Genomic DNA, 21,039 nt, shown 5'->3' with positions numbered 1-21,039 from the left:
GAATCTACCGCCCCACTCCAGCGATCCCGCAAACAGCAACCAGCAGACTCCCGAAGCTGGGTCGCGGCCACAGCCCATCATGCTCCTGCAACGACCCACAACGCGTGTGTCCACCCTGGACCGTGGCGACTCAACAGAGGGGCCCACGCCACCCTTAGCTAAGCCCAATGGGGATACACAAGGGGCTACACCCTGGACCGTGTTGCTGCTGGCCGATTTGCTTCCCCACCAATTACCCTACGCCGCTCCACGACTCGAGTCAACTCTGACCATACATGGACGTTGGGCGACTTCTTGGCTGCTGCAACAAAGCAAATCATAGCCACGCTACCCGCGTCCGGGAAAAGGCCACGACGACCTCTGAACTTCACCCCTTGTCGGGGATGTTCAGCCTCCGCAGCGCACTCGCCGACGACAGTGCCACCAACTGCTGAATGGCGGGCACAAGTTCAGATCCTTCGTATGCTCGGAATCGTGGGCACCGACCAAAGGATTACAGCATCGGAGATGAAGACGTACGACGGCATCTTTGTTGCGCCCATCCCACTCACTGTCCTCTCGGCAATCGTCGCGCTTGTAGATTGCGAGCTCCCTGTTGACGTGGCCGCCCCGGCGGTTGTCTCCACACGCAGTGTCGCCACTTGCGGGGCTTAGACCTTGTCTAGCTACAACTTCTTACCGTCGATCTTCTTCATATGGATCACGGCCTTAAGATTGTTGTCTGGAACATTCGTGGCCTAAACGCCCGTGCGCGAAGATTTGTTGTTCGCTCTTTGCTGAACTCTACCGATGCGGCCATCGTTTGTCTCCAGGAGACTAAAATGGCCTTGATATACTCCTCCGTGATCCTCGACACGCTAGGTTCAGAGTTCGACGGCTACGTCTACCTGCCAGTTATCAGCACTAGAGGCGGCATCCTCCTCGCCTGGAAGAGCAGGGTCGTGAATATCACGGACCCGGAATTCTCCGCGAACGCGATTACCACCAAGGTCTCCATGGCCTCTACTACCCCCTAGTGGATGACGGTGGTTTATGGCCCGCAAGAGGACACGGAAAAGATAGCGTTCCTCCAAGAGTTGCGCGACATCCGGAGCGCTTGCCAGGGACCTTGGATGCTTTGCGGAGATTTCAATCTAAACTACCGCGATGAAGACAAGAACAATGGCAACCTCCATAGACGCATGATGGGCAAATTCCGGAGGCTGATCAACGATCTCGTGTTGAAGGAAGTTTACCTAAATGGGCGTCGGTACGCATGGTCGAATGAGCAGTCCCCCCCCCCACCACCACCACCACCCTTGTGCATCTTGACAGAGTGCTCAGCACTTCTGACTGGGAGAAAGCCCATGCTGCTTGCAACCTTCGATGCCTTGCATCGGTGGTCTCGGACCATAGCCCATTTGTTCCTGGACTGCGCTCCGGTTCCGGCTGTGCATCGGCGTTTTCATATTGAGGACCTATGGTTGCGCATGGATGGCTTCCACACGACGGTGGACTCGGCTTGGACGTCAGTGCATGACGCTGGCCCCTTTCGTCGGCTAATGCTTCGATTGCAAGCCACGGCACGAAAGTTGACAAGCTGGAGTTCCCAATCTGTCGGACACATTAAGCATAAGATGGCAATCTCGCGTGAACTGCTATCACGCTTTGACAAGGCTCAAGAAGACCGGCTGCTGACACCACATGAAGATTGGCTCCGTAAACAGCTCAAGATCGCCTACCTCGGCTTCGCCTCTATGGAGCGCACTTCCGCTCGCCAGCGTGCGCGGATTGTCGGGCTGAAGGATGGCGACGCCAATACAACTTTCTTCCACCGGCAATGCTCCTTCAGAAGACAGAAGAATAGGGTTTTTGGCCTAAACGTGGATAGCCAGATGGTCACCGATCACGAGCACATGGCTGAAGCGGCATTCACGCATTATGATACACTGTTGGGAACCAATTTTGATTGTGATTGCACGCTGGACTTGTCGGAGCTGATCACGCCCACTAACCAGGCAGACCTCGATGCCTCCTTTAGCGTCGAAGAGATTTGGGAGGCGATCAAACGGCTACCCGCGCACAAGGCGCCCGGGCCAGACGGCTTCACCGCAAAAAATTTGCGAGCCTACTGGAGCATGGTACGCCAAGACTTTGTTGACGCCTTCCAACAGCTCTATGAGATGAGGGGACGTGGCTTTAGTAGCCTCAACCAAGCGTTGATCACCAAGCTGCCAAATCGAGCGGACGCAAGCACGCTGAATGACTACCGGCCAATAAGCCTTATTCACCTGGTGGCCAAGATATTCGTCGAAGTGCTCTCTTTGCGACTCGCCCCCAAGCTGGGCAGTCTTCTCAGCCGGAGCCAAAATGCGTTCATCGCAGGGAGAAGCCTACACGACAACTTCGTCCTGGTCAAGCAATCAGCTTGGCTTCTTCACCAGTTAGGTGCACCACGAGTCTTGCTCAAACTAGATCTTGCGCGTGCATTCGACTCCCTGGCTTGGCCCTTCCTCCTGGAGACCCTACGCCAATATGGCTTTGGAAACAGGTTCATGGAGAAACAGGTTCATGGAGTGGATCGTTATCCTCCTCTCAACGGCGAGCACACGAGTACTGATGAACGGCGAGCCGAGCCCACCTATTTGGCACCGAAAGGGACTCCGACAAGGCGACCCCGTTCCACCACAACTCTTTGTGCTTGTTGTCGATATCCTTGGCAGGATCATCAAGCGTCCTATTGACATGGGGGTCATGGCGCGGCTACAGCCGAGGCGTTTGATTCCCACAGTGTCCCTGTACGCGGATGACGTGGTGCTATTATGTCACTGCTCGACTAGCGACATCATCGCCGTGCGCGAAATTTTGGCACTCTTTGGTCGCGCCTCCGATCTGATGGTTAATTACGCCAAGAGCTCTGCCTCGCTGCTGCACTGCGACGCGGACGAGGCGACGATGGCGTTGGCACTTCTAGGCTGCCCTATCGTCAACCTACCAATCACCTATCTCGGGATCCCACTCACAATAGGCCGGCCAACTGCCGGCCAACTGCAGCCTCTAGTTGATGGGATCGTTGGCCGACCCCCCTGCCTGGAAAGCCAACCTGATGAACAAAGTTGGGCGGCTTGAGCTAGTGAAGTGTGTGTTGAGTGCCATTCCAGTACATCAACTTCTAGCCTACGCACCGCCGAAGAAGACACTTCATCAAATCGAGAAGATTGAGCGAGGATTCTTGTGGGCGCGCTGCTGCTAACGGCGGCCACTGCCACATCAATTGGCGCCGCATCTGCCGGCCCATATCGCACGGAGGCTTAGGAGTTCAGGACCTGGAGCGTGCAGACTCGCTCTACGACTACGATGGCTATGGTTCTCGCGCACTGACCATGAGCGTGCTTGGAGTGGCCTGGACCTGCAATTCTCTGTCGAGGAACGAGCACTATTCTTCGTGTCCACCACGATGGCCATCGGGGACGAATCAACACATATTTCTAGGAAGACCGTTGGATCAATGGGCAGTCCATACATGAAATCGCCCCGGCCCTTTACGCCTGCATACCCAAGCGCCGCCGCAAGACCCGGACTGTTGCCGATGGGTTGCAAGGACGAAGCTGGACTAGAGACATCCAGGGGATCCTAGGCATACACGAGATCGGCCAGTACATCCGTGTATGGCTGGCGATCGAGCACGTCACACTCTCAGACACCCTCGACCAGTTAGTGTGGAGATGGACAGCCTCTGATACCTACTCTGCTAGCTCCTGGTACCTTGCCGCATTCTGGGGATCCACGACGTGTTTCTCGTGGAAGCTCATTTGGAAGAATTGGGCGCCGCCGCGAGTGAAGTTCTTCCACTGGTTGGCCAACCAGGACAGGTGTTGAACGGCAGATCGCCTCGCTAGACGAGGTCTCCAGCATCAGTCGCGATGCCCACTCTGCGACCAAGCCCCCGAGACGGTGCGCCACCTCCTCCTGGAATGCCCCTTCGCCAGGCAAACTTGGTATGAAATCCTCTCCTGGCTACGGATGACCGCCGCGAACCAAACCACGAAGATTCTCTCATTGACTGGTGGCTGCATGCCAAACAAAAAACGCCGACACTGACGCGTAAAGGCCTAGCATCCATTGCCCTATTGACGCCATGGATGATCTGGAAGCAGCGCAACGAATGCATCTTCGATGGCACCGAGCCCCTGGTTTAGACCCTGGTCTCCAAGATCAAGGATGAAATGAGTAGTGGGCTCTAGCTGGTGCTCGTGGCCTTCGGGTCATCCTGCCTTCCACCTGGGATATGCATTAGTTTTAGTGTTCTTCATTTGTACTTGACCTCCTAGGAGGATTGTATCCAGACTCTACCTTTTCAATGCAATGAAACGCAAAGGTCCTTTGCGTTTTCTCAAAATAAAACTTATGGAGAGATAAAGGGAGCAAAAGGACCTGCATATGGTGTTCATTAACTTGGAGAAGGCCAAGATAAGATACCACGGAATGTCATGTGATGTGCCTTAGAGAAACACGGAGCCCCAACAAAGTACATTAACTTCATCAAGGACATGTATGATAATGTTGTGACAAGTGTTCAAACAAGTGATGTCGACATTGATGACTTCCCAATTAGAATAGACTACATCAAGGTCAACTTTGAACCCTTATCTTTTTGCTCTAATGCTTTGATGATGGATGTTGACCAAACCAAGTGCATCAAGGACGGGGCAGATCAACTCCTGGTGAAGAACGATGAGATTAAGCATGGATGGCAGGAGTACTTTGACAAGTTGTTCAATGGGGAGAGTGAGAGCTTTACCATTGAACTGGACGACTCCTTTGATGATACTAGCAGGCGTTTTGTGCGGCGAATCCAGGAGTTGGAGGTCATGGAGGCTTTAAAGAGGATGAAAGGAGGCAAGGCAATGGGCCCTGATTGTATCTCCATTGAGGTGTGGTGAGGCCTCCGGGACATAGCGATAGTATGGCTAACCAAACTTTTCAACCTCATTTTTCGGGCAAACAAGATGCCAGAAGAATGAAGACGGGGTATATTATTACCGATCTTCAAGAACAAGGGGGATGTTTAGAGTTGTACTAATTACCGTGGAATTAAACTAATGAGCCATACAATGAAGCTATGGGAGGGAATCATTGAGCACCTCTTAAGAAGAATGACAAACATGACCAAAAATCAGTTTGGTTTCATGCCTGGGAGGTCGACCATGGAAGCCATTTTCTTGGTACGACAACTTATGGAGAGATATAGAGAGCAAAAGAAGGACCTGCATGTGGTGTTCATTGACTTGGAGAAGGCCTATGATAAGATACCGCGGAATGTTATGTGGTGGGCCTTAGAGAAACACAAAGTCCCAACAAAGTATATTACCCTCATCAAGCACGTGTACGGTAATGTTGTGACAAGTGTTTGAACAAGTGATGGCGACACTAATGACTTCCCGATTAAGATAGGACTGCATCAGGGGTCAGCTTTAAGCCCTCATCTTTTACCTTGGTGATGGATGAGGTCACAAGGGGAATACAAGGAGATATCCCATTGTGTATGCTCTTTGCGGACGACGTGGTGTTAATCGATGATAGTCGGACGGGGGTCAACGGGAAGTTGGAGTTATGGAGACAAACCTTGGAATCGAAAGGTTTTAGACTTAGTAGGACTAAAACCGAGTACATGAGGTGCGCTTTCAGTACTACGAGGCACGAGGAGGAGGAAGATGTTAGCCTTGATGAGCAGGTGATGCCTCAGAAGGACACCTTTCGATATTTGGGGTCAACGTTGCAGAAGGATGGGGATATCGATGAAGATGTGAACCATCGAATTAAAGCCGGATTGATGAAGTGGTGCCAAGCTTCTGGCATTCTCTGTGACAAGAGAGTGCTACAAAAGCTAAAAGGCAAGTTCTATAGGACGGCGCTTCGACCCGCAATGTTGTATGGCTCTGAGTGTTGGTCGACTAAAAGGCGACATGTGCAACAATTAGGTGTGGTGGAGATGCGTATGTTGAGATGGATGTGTGGCCACACAAGGAAGGACCGAATCCGGAATGATGATATACGAGATAGAGTTGGGGTAGCGCCGATTGAAGAGAATCTTGTCCAACATCGTCTGAGATGGTTTGGGCATATTCAGCGCAGGCCTCCAGAAGCCCCAGTGCATAATGTCAAAAGAGGTTGGGGTAGACCAAACTTGATATGGGAGGAGTCCGTAAAGAGAGATCTGAAGGATTGGAGCATCACCAAAGAACTAGCCATGGACAGGGGTGCGTGGAGGCGTGTTATCCATGTGCCAGAACCATGAGTTGGTTGCGAGATCTTATGGGTTTCACCTCTAGCCTACCCCAACTTGTTTGGGACTAAAGGCTTGGTTGTTGTTGTTGCTGCTTTGATGATGGATGAGGTCACAGATGATATACAAGGAGAAATCCCATGGTGTATGGTCTTTGCGGATGATGTGGTGCTACTTGGTGTTAGTCAGATGGTTTGGGCATATACAACGCAGGCACCCAGAAGCATCGGTGTATAGCAGATAGTTAAAGTGCGCTGATAATATCAAGAGAGGCCAGGGTAGACCAAACTTGACATGGGAGGCGTCCATAAAGAGAGATGCGAAGGGTTGGAATATCACCAAAGAACTAGCCATGGATGGGGTGCGTGAGTTAGCTATCCACATGCCAAAACCATGACTTGGTTTTGAGATTTTATGTGTTCCAATCTAGCCTACTTAACTTGTTTGGGACTGAAAGGTTTTGTTGTTGTTGTTGTTGTTGTTGCACGCACAGTATTGGATAGGCATTTAGCTAGTAGAATGTGATATACATAACAAAGAAAACAGTAACTATTATCAAAACGGAAGGGATTAGAAGTTAGGAAATGAATTGGAAAAATATGGAGATGGCATGCTGGTGACTCATGTCATGCTATTGACAAAAAGAAAGAACTACTTAAGAGATTCAATAAGACAAGAAGAGCAGAGTGACACAGAAATTATGGCGATAGCATGTGTTAGGAAGTATTAGTATTAGTCTAGGAGTCCTCATTAGTCTATTAGTATTAGTCTAGGAGTCCTTATTAGTCTATGTTTACTTTCCTTGCACCTCAAGTCTTGTGTAATATATATATGCCCCTTGGGCCTTCAATAAACATAAGTTGCTTTCCCAACATGGTATTAGAGCTTAGGTTATTTTTTTCGGGCGCCGCAACTCGCCCTCCCGATCCAATCTCGCGCGCTCCACGCTGCCTCGTTCTGCTGCTCGATCTGAGCAGGGACGGCTCGTCCTGGGCTCTTCTCCGCCTCCAGCCGCCGCCGCCTCATCCCGCTGGATCTCGTGCCCACAGCCGGCGGTGTGTTGCTCCAGATCGAGCCGGTCCTCCGGCTGTTTCCCCATCAAGCTGCTGCAGGACGCCGCTGCTTGGATTGGGACGGACTCCTGCGCTGCTGACGCGCACATCCTCCGGCCTCCGCAGCCGTACGGCCGCTGTCCGACTCCGCCACAGTCTGGCCGCCGTCTGGCCGCCGTCCGCAGCAGGGTGACTCTACCGTTGATGACTTCTATGCACAGAGTTCTGCTATCTGGCGTCAGCTCGATTCTCTCCGTACCGCTGGTTGTCGTACTTGCCCCTGTTGCCAGGCTGTCCAGACCAACTTGGAGTTTCATCGCGTCTACGAGTTCCTGTCTCGGCTCCGTAAGGAGTTTGAGCCTCGGCGTGCTCAGCTGTTTGCTCGTGGTCGTATTTCTCTCATGGAGGCGCTTTCTGAGATTCGTGCTGAGGAGACTCGCTTACGTGGTGCTGGTTTGCTGGAGGCTCCCTCGGTGCTCGCTGCTCGGGCTACTTCTACGCCCCCAGCTGCACTGACCCCTTCTCACTCGAGTGCTCCGCCGCTCTTGCCCACTCCTTCTGGAGGCTCAGGTCGCCCCCGTCCACATTGTGGCTACTGCAACAAAGATGGTCATATTGAGTCCCACTGCTACACGAAGCAGAACCACTTGCGCCAGGCGCAATCATCGTCTACAGAGACTTCGTCATCTACCTCGACAGCTTCAGCCATCGCTTTAACTGAGCAGGATATTCTGCTACTTAAGCGTCTGCTCGCTACTTCAGGTTCTTCCTCGACGGGTACTGCTGGTATTCTGCCTCAGGCTTCCCGCACTGAGCAACCATCTTCTACACAGTCAGGACCGTCTCATGCACACTCTGGTTGGCATTGGCCTTTGCCGCCATGATTATTTTTTCTCTTCCGCTGCCATCATCCCTAATCTAGTGCTTTCTAGTTTTCTTGTTTTCTATAGGATTTTCTGGATTTCTTTTGCATTGTCGATCTACGTCCATCGTGCCTTATCCGCCGAGCTTCTTTCGCCGACGGTTGTCGTGGACTATGATTTTCTGCACAATGCTTTATTCTCTTGATGTGCCATCTTCTTTTGACAACCCATCTTCTCTTGATACTTTTGTTGTATCTTCAAGTGATGCGGTGTCTTCCTCTGATGTGCCATCTCTTCGGTGTCTTCCTCTTGATGTGCTATCTTCTTTTGACAACCCATCTTCTCTTGATACTTATCTTGTATCTTCAAGTGATGCGGTGTCTACTGATGTGCCATCTCTTCGTTCTCTCCTTCGGCGACTCGACAAGTTTTGAAGACTCTTCATGCTACGACGACACTCTCAAGACGCGGATTTGGATTATCATTGTTTTTTTTTAGTATTACACTTCTTCAAATGCAATGCTATTGCATACGCTTTGCATTTGAGGGGGGGTGTTAGGAAGTATTAGTATTAGTCTAGGAGTCCTCATTAGTCTATTAGTATTAGTCTAGGAGTCCTTATTAGTCTATGTTTACTTTCCTTGCACCTCAAGTCTTGTGTAATATAAATATGCCCCTTGGGCCTTCAATAAACATAAGTTGCTTTGCTAACAGCATGATCGTGATTGATGTCATGTTATTATTAGCATAAAAGATAAACCACATGGAGATTCAACAAGAGCATGAGTATCATGCCCTAGATTGTCTAGTGTACCTCAGCCCGAGGAAGATCCATTTGAGCCTCGAAGGCCGGCCTGTGAAGCATTAGAGCTTATCAACAGAGGGACATGAAAGAAATTACCGAACAACCAAAGCACAAAAGTCAATGAGTTATTTTAACGGGCATAAGTGTGCTCTGGGACACCTAAGACTACAAGTATACTACAGTAAAGTTCTTTCTTAAAAGGGGCACCAACGTGTGATGCCAATGCCTGTAGGTTGCATAGAGAGATAGCACAACCAAGACGACGATCAGGTTCCAGGTGATGATGCTAGAATAACTGATTCGAGATGGACCCTTCTTCGTCTTGCTTTGAATTAGCAACTGTTTCGGCTTTATCCTCGCCATCTGCTACTCGCGCAGGCCAACAGCACTCTCTAGGGGATTCTTCTTTGTCTAGGACTGGGAAAAAAAAGCATTTTGTTTCAGGACAAGCTAGAGCTGGGAACCAAAAAGCAAATAACGTTTGCAAATGAGTGTGCAACAATCGCGCCAAACTAGTGCATAAATCAAACAGTTAAAAAATAAGAAGCAAAATACTGTACGTTATTCAGCACGCTTCCATTTAACCCTAGGTCAGGGCGGATCTAGGTTAGATGGTGCGTGGGCGTGCACCGGCAAACCAAGAAACTGTGGAGGCTACAGTGGGATTTAACTAATCACCGGATGAAAACAAGCTCGTACCTCAAACCCCGATGGCCAAAGATTGCGGACGGGGTGGAGACAGCGGGAACGGCGATGTCTGCCACGCGCGCGAGAGTCGGGGTGTTGGGGCAAGGAGTGCGGAGGTTGGGGCGGGATCGAGGCGTTTGGGGTGACTCTAAGCTACGGCACGGCAGCAGCCGGAGGGGGAGTTTGGCCGCGTTGAGTTTGCTAGCCGAGATGAGCCGCGTTGAGTTTGGTTGCCTCGTTGGTGTTTTTTACAATATCATTCTCCTTTAGAGCAACTCTAGCAAACCCCGCAACCTCCTGCCCGCGCAGTTCGTGGAAAAACGTTTTTCGGACCGGCGCGCACGGTCACGGATGCAGACCCCGCATAATGGACCCGTAAAAAAGAATATGTTTTTTTACGGATCGGTTTTGCGGTGTCTGATCTGGCGCAGCTCCTCCGGCACTGATCCGAGGTGCTTCGGCGTGGTCGAACTAAACCGTAGCACTATCTACGTGCAGTCGTCGCACTGTATGAGCGACAACGGCGAGCCACATAGCCGTTGTGCGAGCTCCGAGCCCGATAGACGGCCGGACAAATCCATGCCCGCAAATCATCGGCGGCTCCAGGAGAACGAACCCGTCCCTGCATGCGGTGATGCGCCCTTGACGGAGCTGCGGGAGATGCTCCCCGACCACTCCATCGCTTGGCGTAGCCACCGGCGGCCGGCAAAAAGCCAAATCCGGCGGCCCCGTTATGAAGGTCCGCAAATCCGCAAATTCGGCGACCCGTCGGCGCACGGGGGGAGGGGAGGCCTCGTGCGTGTGGCGGCCTTTCGACGAGCTCCTGCCGGCTGCTTTCGCCGGAATCTTGGGCGACGGGGTGGCGGCGGCGCGAGGGGGAGAGGGGAAAGCGCGGGCTGAAATGTCCCTTCCAGCAACTACTTCCGCTTATATGCAGGGCACCGCAACGGCGAGGGGGAAACCCGCGAATACGCGGGTTGGGGCCAAAATTTTGCTGCGCCCCGCAAAAATATTTGCGGGCCGGGGCGGGATGCGGGGTCTGATCAGGCAGGTTTTTTCGTCTCGCCCCGCATTTTGACGGTTATTTTCCGGATCGGGACAAGATGCGGGGTCTGCTAGAATTGCTCTTATTAATTCCCTACAATTGTAGCATGAGAAACAATTAGCGGGATAACAGCCCCACAGGTGCATCCAACCATACACTTGGAGGGGGGAATTTTGCTAGCCTAGCTAATTCATGGGCTACTTCCCGTCAAAAAAAATCATGGGCTACTTTATTGTTCTTTCTAAAACAATGTTTATAAAAAATATGATTGAAATTTAGGGGCATGTAATAGCGTTGAAATGACCTTCAAGGTATCCAAGTTCACTTCAATCTTGCAACACCCAATAGGACGGACAAGATTCAAGCCAAATCTTATCGCGATAGCTTCTGCACTAAAAGTATCATAACAAATATCCAACTTCTCGTTTGGAGCAGCTACAAACTTGCCATTATGGTCGTGATGATGGCTCTCATCGAGTCTTCGAGCAAATCATGATCAAATGTCGTGTCCACATTTAACTTCACATAGTCAGCCCCTGGCCTTGTCGAGCCATCAGCTTGAACTCGTGCCTTTGGTATGCATGCAAATATAAAGTTTACCGCCATTGATCATAATAATAGACTGATCTAAGATGTAGTTTGAGGTACACCCACATGTGTGTGTTTCCTCCTTTCTCACCATAAATTCCACCAGCATGTGGCGAACGTTTCTCTTATCTCCGATAGTCCTAAAACATGGACATAATTATCCAGCAAATTCAAAAGAAACTCCACGATAATCCTATCGGATCTGTCCATCTCTAATGCTTAGGGCTCGTTCGGAAACACTCGGCTCCCAACTCCGTGGTGGAGCGGAGCGGAGTGCAATTCATTTGTACGGAGCTGACATTCTGTCGCTCCTCATTTCCAGCTTCGAGGGAGCGGAGTGGCCGGAGCGGGCCGTTTCCGTACAGGCCCTTACTTGATCACATCAAGAACTCCAAGAAGAGCACTTAAGATGGTAATAGCTCCATCCCCTCCCTTCTGGCGACCGCGACGGCGGCTGATGCCCCGTGCTCCTCCCCTCACCCCTCGTCGTCCCTCTCACGGGTTGGTCCTCCGCCCCCTTCCTCCTCAACGTCGTCCGTCCCCAGCTGCTCGTCCTCTCTGCCCTTGCCCTCGTCTCTTCGGCCAATCGGTTTTGGGCGCTCGACGGCTGCATCTCGGAAATGAAGGATGAAGGAGCTCCCTCTATCGCTCCTCACCTACCTTCTTGCCCGTGGTTGCCGGTTATGGTAAGGAAATTTGCTCCAGGTGGCCATGATCGTGAAGTGGCCTTTGTCGGCGGCGGATGCATGGTGGTGTGTCGTGCAGCTACGCAACCGTAGATCTGGTCGGTGCGCATGGTCGTTGGATCTCTCTCCCATCCTTCCTCGTCAAGCTTTGATGTTGTCGGGCTCGTCGCCATCCTCCCTGAATGTGGTCTCGCCTGAGTTGTCGTCAGGTCGGCAGACTAAGGCGATGAGGTCTGGTTCCTTGCCGTCAATCGTGGTTGGCAGGGCGGCGACAGTGCAATCGTTAGTGGGCGAAACCCTAGGGTCAGAAGTCGTGTCTAGGTTGGCCTTGGTGGTGGGTGTTGGAGATATGCCCCGGAGGCAATCATGTATGATAATATTTCTATGTGTTTATGAATAAAGATACTCCTTGGACATTATCAATGATGTGTATTAGCAAGTACGTGACTTGTTTGTGAGACTATACATTATATGATGACTATCCTAAATGGTCCCTGGTCGAAAGAGCTGTGTGGATGCGCAACCAACTAGACTAGCATATGATATGGTGGATGTCTTGTCTCACTGTCCATGTAGCATTGGATGCTAGGCGGATAATATGGACTCGGAAAGATCTTAGTCGGATCTGAGTCAAGATAAGGTCTGAGTTGGATAGACCCAATTATGAGACGCGGTGATAGGTCATATTTGAGTCTCTAGTACAACATACGTTCTATGTACCAAGACCTCAGCTCGCGCATGTACTCGTGATGGTGACAGACTTGCTTTGGGCCGACCAAACGCTACTCCGTGACTGGGTAGTTACAAAGCTAGGTTTTGGGCTTGTCCACACCTTGGAGATATACTCCGGGCCCCTTGGTTGATCTGACCAAACGCTACTACGTGTTGGAGATATACTATGGGCCCCTTAGGTGATTTGACCTAGATAAGCATGGCCATGCGATGAGGATTATGAGATAATCTGAATGTTGGTCAGATTCACCGGAACGAGAAAGATGTCGTGCGGCAACAAGGATGACCATGTGGCCTTGAGCACGACAACATATATCGTGTGGCAAAGGGAATAGAAGTATGAAGTATAGGTTCGCCTAACCAGCTTCATCAGACACTTGGAGTCGGCACGTCTTGCTAGAGACCGCTACCGACTAGCCGAGTCGGACATGTTCTGACTCGCGACCAAGTGAACGAGAACCTAAGTGGTCGCGTGCTTAAGGGAAGGAACACGTGGGCTTTAGGGTCCGTGCGAGGCCCAAGAGTTGAGCGTTGCAGAGCACGCCTATATACTTGCTTGGAACTCATCCAGCTCACTGTTCCTCCATTCATGACATACATGAATCCAATTTGCTATCGACAATCATCCCTGGCGGTTTGGAAACTAGCATCAAAGTAACCCTTTACGCTGAGCTCCTCTTCACCTCCATAAACTAGGAACATCTCTTTAGTCCTTTTCAGGTACTTCAAGATATATTTCACTTCTGCACAGTGACTCTCATCTGGGTCGGCCAGGTATACGCTTGTTAAGCTTATTGCATAGGCAACATCACATCATGTACATAGCATGGCATGCATGATGGATCCTATTGCCGAAGCATACGAAATCTTACTCATCCGATTTCGCCCATTAGAAGTCATAGAACTCTGAGTCTTGCTTAGGCCTATACCATGTGAGACGGGCAAGAACCCTTTTTGGCCTCACTCATGTTGAACCGCTTCAACACTTTGTCTATGTATGTGCTTTGGCTTAAGCCGAGCAGCCTCCTCGATCTACCTCTATAGATCTTGATGCCTAAAATGTACACTGCCTCTCCAAGGTCCTTCATTGAAAACTTGCCATTCAATGATTCCTTGACTCAGTTCAGCATCAAAACATCATTTATGATCAGTAGTATTTCATCCACATACAAGATAAAAAATACTACCAAGCTCCCACTAGACTTCTTGTATAAACAATAGTCCTCTTCATTCTTGATGAAACAGGTTAACGGTGACTTCATCAAAACGAATATTCGAACTCCGAGTTGCTTGCCTCAATCCATAAATGAATCTCTTGAGCTTGCATATTTTACCAGCATTAGTTGGATCAACAAAACCTTCGGGTTGTATCATGTATACATCCTCTTTTAAATTTCCATGAAGGAAATCCGTTTTGACATCCATCTGCCATATCTCATAATCAAAATTTGCAGCTATAGCTAGTATGATCCTCACCGACTTCAGCATCGCTACCGGCGAGTATGTCTCATCGTAGTCAATTCCTTGAACTTGTACATAACCTTTAGCGACAAGCCAAGCTTTGTGGATCTGAACATATCGATCCACATCGGTTTTCTTCTTAAAGACCCATTTGCAACCAATGGCTACTACACCAGGCGGCGGATCAACCAAGTCGCGGACTTGATTATCATCCATGGACTTTAACTCGGATCTCATGGCCTCAAGTCATGTGAGCTTACCATCGCTTCCGCATATGTGGCCGGCTCATCGATTTATAGGAACAACACATCACGCACTTTGCGCAATCTATCCGACCTTTGTGGCTCCGATGCCGACTCCACTACGGGTTCCCTGGCCGACTTTGGTATGATCTCATCACCAACCGAGTCGTCCTCAAGTGGCTCTCGAATTTCTTCGAGTCGTGTCGTCCTCCCACTGGCCTCCCGATGAGAAACTCTTTCTCTAGGAATACCCCATTCTGAGCAACATACACTTTGTTCTCTTCTTGGTTGTAGAATTTGTATCCCAAGGTTTCCCTCGGATGTCCCACGAATATGCATTTATCCGACTTGGGTGTAAGCTTGTCCGACATGAGTCGCTTGACAAATGCTTCACAACCCCAAATCTTTAGAAAAGACAAACTAGGACTCTTCCTAGTCCACATATCATGTGGTGTCTTGCCTACGTACTTTGATGGTACCCTGTTAAGTGTGAAAGCTGCAGTTTCTAGAGCATATCCCCAAAATGACAAGGGTAAATCCGATTTGCTCATCATCAATCGGACCATGTCCAACAAGGTTCGATTTCTCTGTTCGGACACGTCGTTTCTCTACGATGTACCCGGAGGTGTGAACTTAGGCACCATACCTCGGCTTTTCAGATTATCATCAAACTCATGGATCATGTACTCATCTCTACAATCTGATCGTAGAAGCTTTATTGTCTTGCCGAGATGATTTTCAACCTCATTGTGAAACTCTTTTAACTTTTCAAAAGTCTTTAACTTGTGCCTCATCAAATAGATATATCCATATCTACTCAAATCGTCGGTAAAAGTTACGAAGTACTGATAGCCACCTCTAGGTGTTGTGCTCATTGGACCACACACACATCCCTCTGTATAAGCTCCAATAGCTCGGATGCCCTCTCGCAACTGCTTGCAAAAGGAGACTTAGTCATCTTGCCTAGCAAGCATGATTCACATGTCTTGAATGACCTAAAGTCGGACGAAGTTATGATTCCATCATCATGGAGCTTCTTTAGGTGTTCCAGACTAATGTGTCCAAGCCGGCAATGCCAGAAGTATGTCAGATTTATCTCATTAGGCTTATGCCTCTTCACATTCACGTTATAGGCTGGTTCTGTTTCTAGATTCAAAATAAATATCCCGTCTACAATGGGTGCATAGACGTGGAACATTCCATTCAAACAAAATGAACAACCATTGCCCTTTAAATTGAATTCATAACCCTGACTCATCAAGCGTGAGGCAGAAATAATGTTCCGACTAAGTGCAGGAATGTAATAACGATCATTCAATTCCAAAATAAATCCAGAAGGAAGTTCGAGCTGCATCATGCCGACCTCCAACGCATCAAATCTTTTTTGTTGCCGACCGTGATGTCAATCTCCCCTTGTGGTAACCGCCTAGTTCTTACCAGCCCTTGCACCGAGTTGCAAATATGAACAACTGATCCGGTATCAAATACTCAAGAGATACTAGGTATGTTAGCAAGGTAAATGTCTATAACATATGTAACAAGTGTGCCTTTGCCCGAAGAAGCATCTCCGGTCTTCTTGCCATGCTCACCAAGCCACTTGCCACAGTCCTCTTCCAGTGGCCAGCTTCCTTGCAATGAAAGCAAATGGTCTTTGAGTTCGGTTCGGACTTTAGCTCAGCGGTGAATACAACCTTCTCCAAGCCCTTTGCCTTACCCTTTTTCTTGGACCAACTTTTCTTAAACTTTGCCAAGTTCTGCACCATCAACACTTGATGCGTTCCTTTCTTCATATCTTGCCACCTTGAGCATCCCATGCAATTCAGTGAGCTTCTTATCCATGCCATGCATATGATAGTTCGAGATGAACGTCCCATAGCTAGCTAGAAGAGAAACCAGAACTGCATCAATAGCCTGCTCATCCGAGAGCGGGAAGCCCAAACGATCCAAAGCTTGCACGTATCCCATCATCTTGATCACATGCGGGCTCAGTGGATCATCTTCCTTTAGCTTACAATCCATCAAGGATCGGCATACATTGAACCTTTTGGTCCTAGCCTGCACCTGAAACATGCACTTGAGACTCTTGATCATATCGGAAGCCGCAATGTCTTTGAAATGATGTTGCAAATCAGGCTCCATACAAGCCAGCATGAGGAAGCTGATCTTGTTCCATTCATCAATGAGTTTCTGGCACGCATTCTTGGTTGTGGAATTAGCATTATCGGTGGGTACCTCTCGAAGTGGATCCTCTAGAACATGTTCCTTTTTATCGTGCTTGAGAATAATTTTTAGATTTCTACACCACATGGTAAAGTTTGTTCCATTCAGTTTATCCTTTTCCATAATTGATTCCAATGCAAAGTTTTGAGCATGTGGTGTCATTGTTCTACAACAGAAAATGTGCAATCACTAAGCAATGTGTTCATGTAGAGTAATTCAAGCCTTAAATAGAACTACTCCCACTGAAGTCGGCATCCCTCCGCAAAATCTGAGTGATTCAGGATCCGTCTAGCGCGAGCGACTAGTGAGATTTAGCATCACTACTAGCCAACTTGCCTATTCGGTAAGTAACACCTTGCTAATTGTATCTCTATACGACTCGTGTCGGTCCGGTAGGTATCTTATACCCCGGCTCCCAACCTTCTTTGCCGCAAGGCCCAAAATCGTTTTGATAGCATTGTCAAGTTAACCTGATGTAGTGCATGTCCGTGTCTCACATGAACCCTCCAGTTCAAGGACACCTAGTAGCACCTCAATTTTATGAGCCCACCACTAGACGTACTTGGCATGCGAAGGTGCAACATCCGGAATGGCAATGTGCTTGATATTAACGAGGGATCTTTCTACACTATAACATGCATAGAAAACAAGAAGCAATATCAATCACATATAAACATAGATGTGTGAAATAGTATGGCTCCTTCATGGACGTCCTTCCAAGCCGGCTCCAACTCCGATGGCCAGGGCGGAACTCCAATTTGTTCGTCACGCCGGGACGACAAAACCTCGAACTTGATTCGTCCTCCAACTACTACAACTAGTAATGAATTTACACAGAATCACAAGTCGACACGCAGGTCATTATACAATATAATTACAACACTTTGTCTCCTTCCGGTTGACAATCATGACATGCATGTCATGTTAAATTACACACACGCATCACATACATATGAGCCATACTATTCACATCAAACCTGCAAAACAAACTTATGCATAGAATTGTATTCTACCGGTTTGTGTTATCATGTACGAAATATTCGACACTACGCACATGGCGAACCTCGCGGGTGCGGGCTGTTGGGGAACGTTGCATGGGAAACAAAAAATTTCATACGCACATGAAGACCTATGATGGTGATGTCCATCTACGAGAGGAGATTTGGATCTACGTACCCTTGTAGATCGCAAAGCAGGAAGCGTTGAGAAACATGGTTAATGTAGTGGAACGTCTTCACGTCCCTCGATCAGCCCCACGAACCGTCCCGTGACCCGTCCCACGATCTGTTCCGATCTAGTGCCGAATGAACGACACCTCTGCGTTCAGCACACGTACAACTCGACGATGATCTCGGCCTTCTTGATCCAGCAAGCAAGACGGAGAAGTAGATGAGTTCTCCGGCAGCGTGACGGTGCTCCAGTGGTGGTCAGGATCTACTTCTGCACGGCTCCGCCCGAGCTCCGTAGAAATACGATCTAGAGGTAAAACTATGGTGTCTAGATCTGAGTTGCACGTGGCAAAAGTTGTCTCAAATCAGCCCTAAATTACCACTATATATAGGAGGAAGGGGGAGGAGGCTTGCCTTGAGGGCCAAGCCCTCAAGGGTGCGCCGGCCAAGGAGGAGAGGAGGAATCCTACTCCAATTAGAATTGGGAAGTGGAGTCCTTCTCTTCCTTCCCACCTCTTTTTTTTTCCTTTTTCTTTGGTTTTCTTATCTTGGCGCCAAGGCCCTCTTGGTCTGTCCCACCAGCCCACTAAGGGCTAGTGCGCCACCCCTAAGGCCATTGGGCTTCCCCCGGGTGGGTTTCCCCCCTCCCGGTGAACTTCCAAAACCCACTCGTCACTCCGGGTACAATGCCGGTAATGCCCGAAAACCTTCCGGTAACCAAATAAACCATCCTATATATCAATCTTTGTTTCCGGACCATCCCATAAACCCTCGTGAGGTCCGTCATCTCATCCGGGACTCCGAACAACATTCCGTAACCACACATATAACTCAACTATACTAAAACATCATTGAACTATGTAGACATGCCCTGAGGCACTCCTCGGTCAATATCCAATAGCGGGACCTGGATGCCCATATTGGATCCTACATATTCTCCGAAGATCTTATCGGTTGAACCTCAGTGTCAAGGATTCGTATAATCATGTATGTCATTCCCTTTGTCCTTCAGTATGTTACTTGCCCGAGATTTGATCATCGGTATCCGCATACCCATTTCAATCTCGTTACCGGCAAGTCTCTTTACTCGTTCCGTGATACAAGATCCCGTGACTTACACTTAGTCACATTGCTTGCAAGGCTTGTGTGTGATGTTGTATTACCGAGTGGGCCCTGAGATACCTCTCCATCACATGGAGTGACAAATCCCAGTCTTGATCCATACTAACTCAACGGACACCTTCGGAGATACCTGTAGAGCACCTTTATAGTCACCCAGTTACGTTGTGACGTTTGATGCACACAAGGTATTCCTCCGGTGCCACTGAGTTATATGATCTCATGGTCATAGGAACAAATACTTGACACGCAGAAAACAATAGCAATAAAGCGACACAATCAATATGCTACGTTCATAGTTTGGGTCTAGTCCATCACATGATTCTACTAATGATGTGATCCAGTTATCAATTGACAACACTTGCACATAGTCGGGAAAACCTTGACTATCATTGATCAACTGGCTAGCCAACTAGAGGCTTGCTAGGGACATTGTTTTGTCTATGTATCCACACATGTATCTATGTTTTCATTCAATACAATTATAGCATGGATAATAAACGATTATCTTTAAACAAGAAATATAATAATAACTGTTTATCATTGCCTCTAGGCCATATTTCCAATAGTCTCCCACTTGCACTAGAGTCAATAATCTAGTCCTCACATCGCCATGCGATTTACATTGTAATAAACCGAGCACCCATACGGTTCTGGTGTTGATCATGTTTTGCCCGTGGAAGAGGTTTAGTCAGCGGGTCTGCTACATTCAGATCCGTGTGCACTTTGCAAATATTCACGTCCTCTCCTTCGACGTAGTCGTGGATGAGGTTGAAGCGTCGTTTGATGTGTCTGGTCTTCTTGTGAAACCTTGGTTCCTTTGCTAAGGCAATGGCACCAATGTTGTCACATAACAGAGTTAATGGATCTAGTGCGATCGGCACAACTCCAAGATCTTTCATGAACTGCTTCATCCAGACACCCTCCTTTGCTGCATCGGAGGCAGCCATGTACTCCGCTTCTCATGTAGAATCTGCTACGACGCACTGCTTGGAACTGCACCAGCTTACTGCACCCCCATTAAGAATAAATACGTATTCGTTTTGTGACTTAGAGTCATCCGGATCGGTGTCAAAACTTTCGTCGACGTAACCTTTTACGACGAGCTCTTTGTCACCTCCATAAACGAGAAACATTTCCTTAGTCCTTTTCAGGTACTTCAGAATATTCTTGACCGCCGTCTAGTGATCCACTCCTGGATTACTCTGAAACCTGCCTGCCATACTTATGGCCAAGCTTACGTCTGGTCTAGTGCACAACATTGCATACATGATAGAACCTACGGCTAAAGCGTAGGGGACGGAACTCATTTGTTCTCTATCTTCCGCAGTTGTTGGGCACTGAGTCTTACTCAATTTTATACCTTGTAATACTGGCAAGAACCCTTTCTTGGGCTGATCCATTTTGAACTTCTTCAAAACTTTATCAAGGTATGTGCTTTGTGAAAGTCCTATCAGGCGTCTCGATCTATCCCTATAGATCTTAATGCCTAGAATGTAAGCAGCTTCTCCTAGGTCCTTCATAGAGAAACTTTTATTCAAGTAATCCTTTATGCTCTCCAAAAGCTCCACGTTGTTTCCAATCAGCAATATGTCATCCACATATAATATTAGAAACTCCACAGAGCTCCCACTGACTTTCTTGTAAATACAAGATTCTCCAACCACTTGTATAAACCCAAATGGTTTAATCAACTCATCAAAGCGTTTATTCCAACTCCGAGATGCTTGCACCGGTCCATAAATGGATCGTTGGAGCTTGCATACTTTGTTAGCATTCTTTGGATAGACAAAACCTTCGGGTTGCATCGTATACAACTCCTCCTTAAGAAAACCGTTAAGGAACGTCGTTTTGACATCCATGTGCCAGATTTTATAATCGTAAAAGGCAGCTATTGCTAACATGATTCGGACAGACTTAAGCATTGCTACCGGTGAGAAAGTCTCATCGTAGTCAACTCCTTGAACTTGTGAAAAACCCTTTGCCACAAGTCGATCTTTATAAACGGTCACATTACCGTCTGCGTCCGTCTTCTTCTTAAAGATCCATTTGTTCTGAATAGCCTTGGGGCCTTCAGGTAGTACTTCCAAAGTCCACACTTTGTT

The 21,039-nt window shown here is 48.6% G+C and overlaps 1 protein-coding gene across 1 annotated transcript in view; it reads right to left on the bottom strand.

Moving 5' to 3' along the window:
* LOC123426115 (peptidyl-prolyl cis-trans isomerase CYP21-4) overlaps window positions 1–9,777 on the bottom strand; it is a 34,568-nt gene extending 24,791 nt beyond the window's left edge. Inside the window, exons 1-3 of the mRNA XM_045109898.1 lie at window positions 9,685–9,777; window positions 9,197–9,402; window positions 8,995–9,034 (exon numbers count right to left, since the gene is read on the bottom strand). Coding sequence (XP_044965833.1) covers window positions 8,995–9,034; window positions 9,197–9,348 — 192 coding nt within the window. The 5' untranslated portion in view covers window positions 9,349–9,402; window positions 9,685–9,777. The remainder of the gene's footprint in view (window positions 1–8,994; window positions 9,035–9,196; window positions 9,403–9,684) is intronic.
* Between the last annotated feature and the right edge of the window lie 11,262 nt (window positions 9,778–21,039).

This window comes from Hordeum vulgare, chromosome 2H (assembly GCF_904849725.1).
Source record: "Hordeum vulgare subsp. vulgare chromosome 2H, MorexV3_pseudomolecules_assembly, whole genome shotgun sequence".
Lineage (NCBI taxonomy): Eukaryota > Viridiplantae > Streptophyta > Magnoliopsida > Poales > Poaceae > Hordeum > Hordeum vulgare.
The sequence above is the reverse complement of the archived record's forward strand: the minus strand, read 5'-3'. Positions and strand labels throughout refer to the sequence as shown.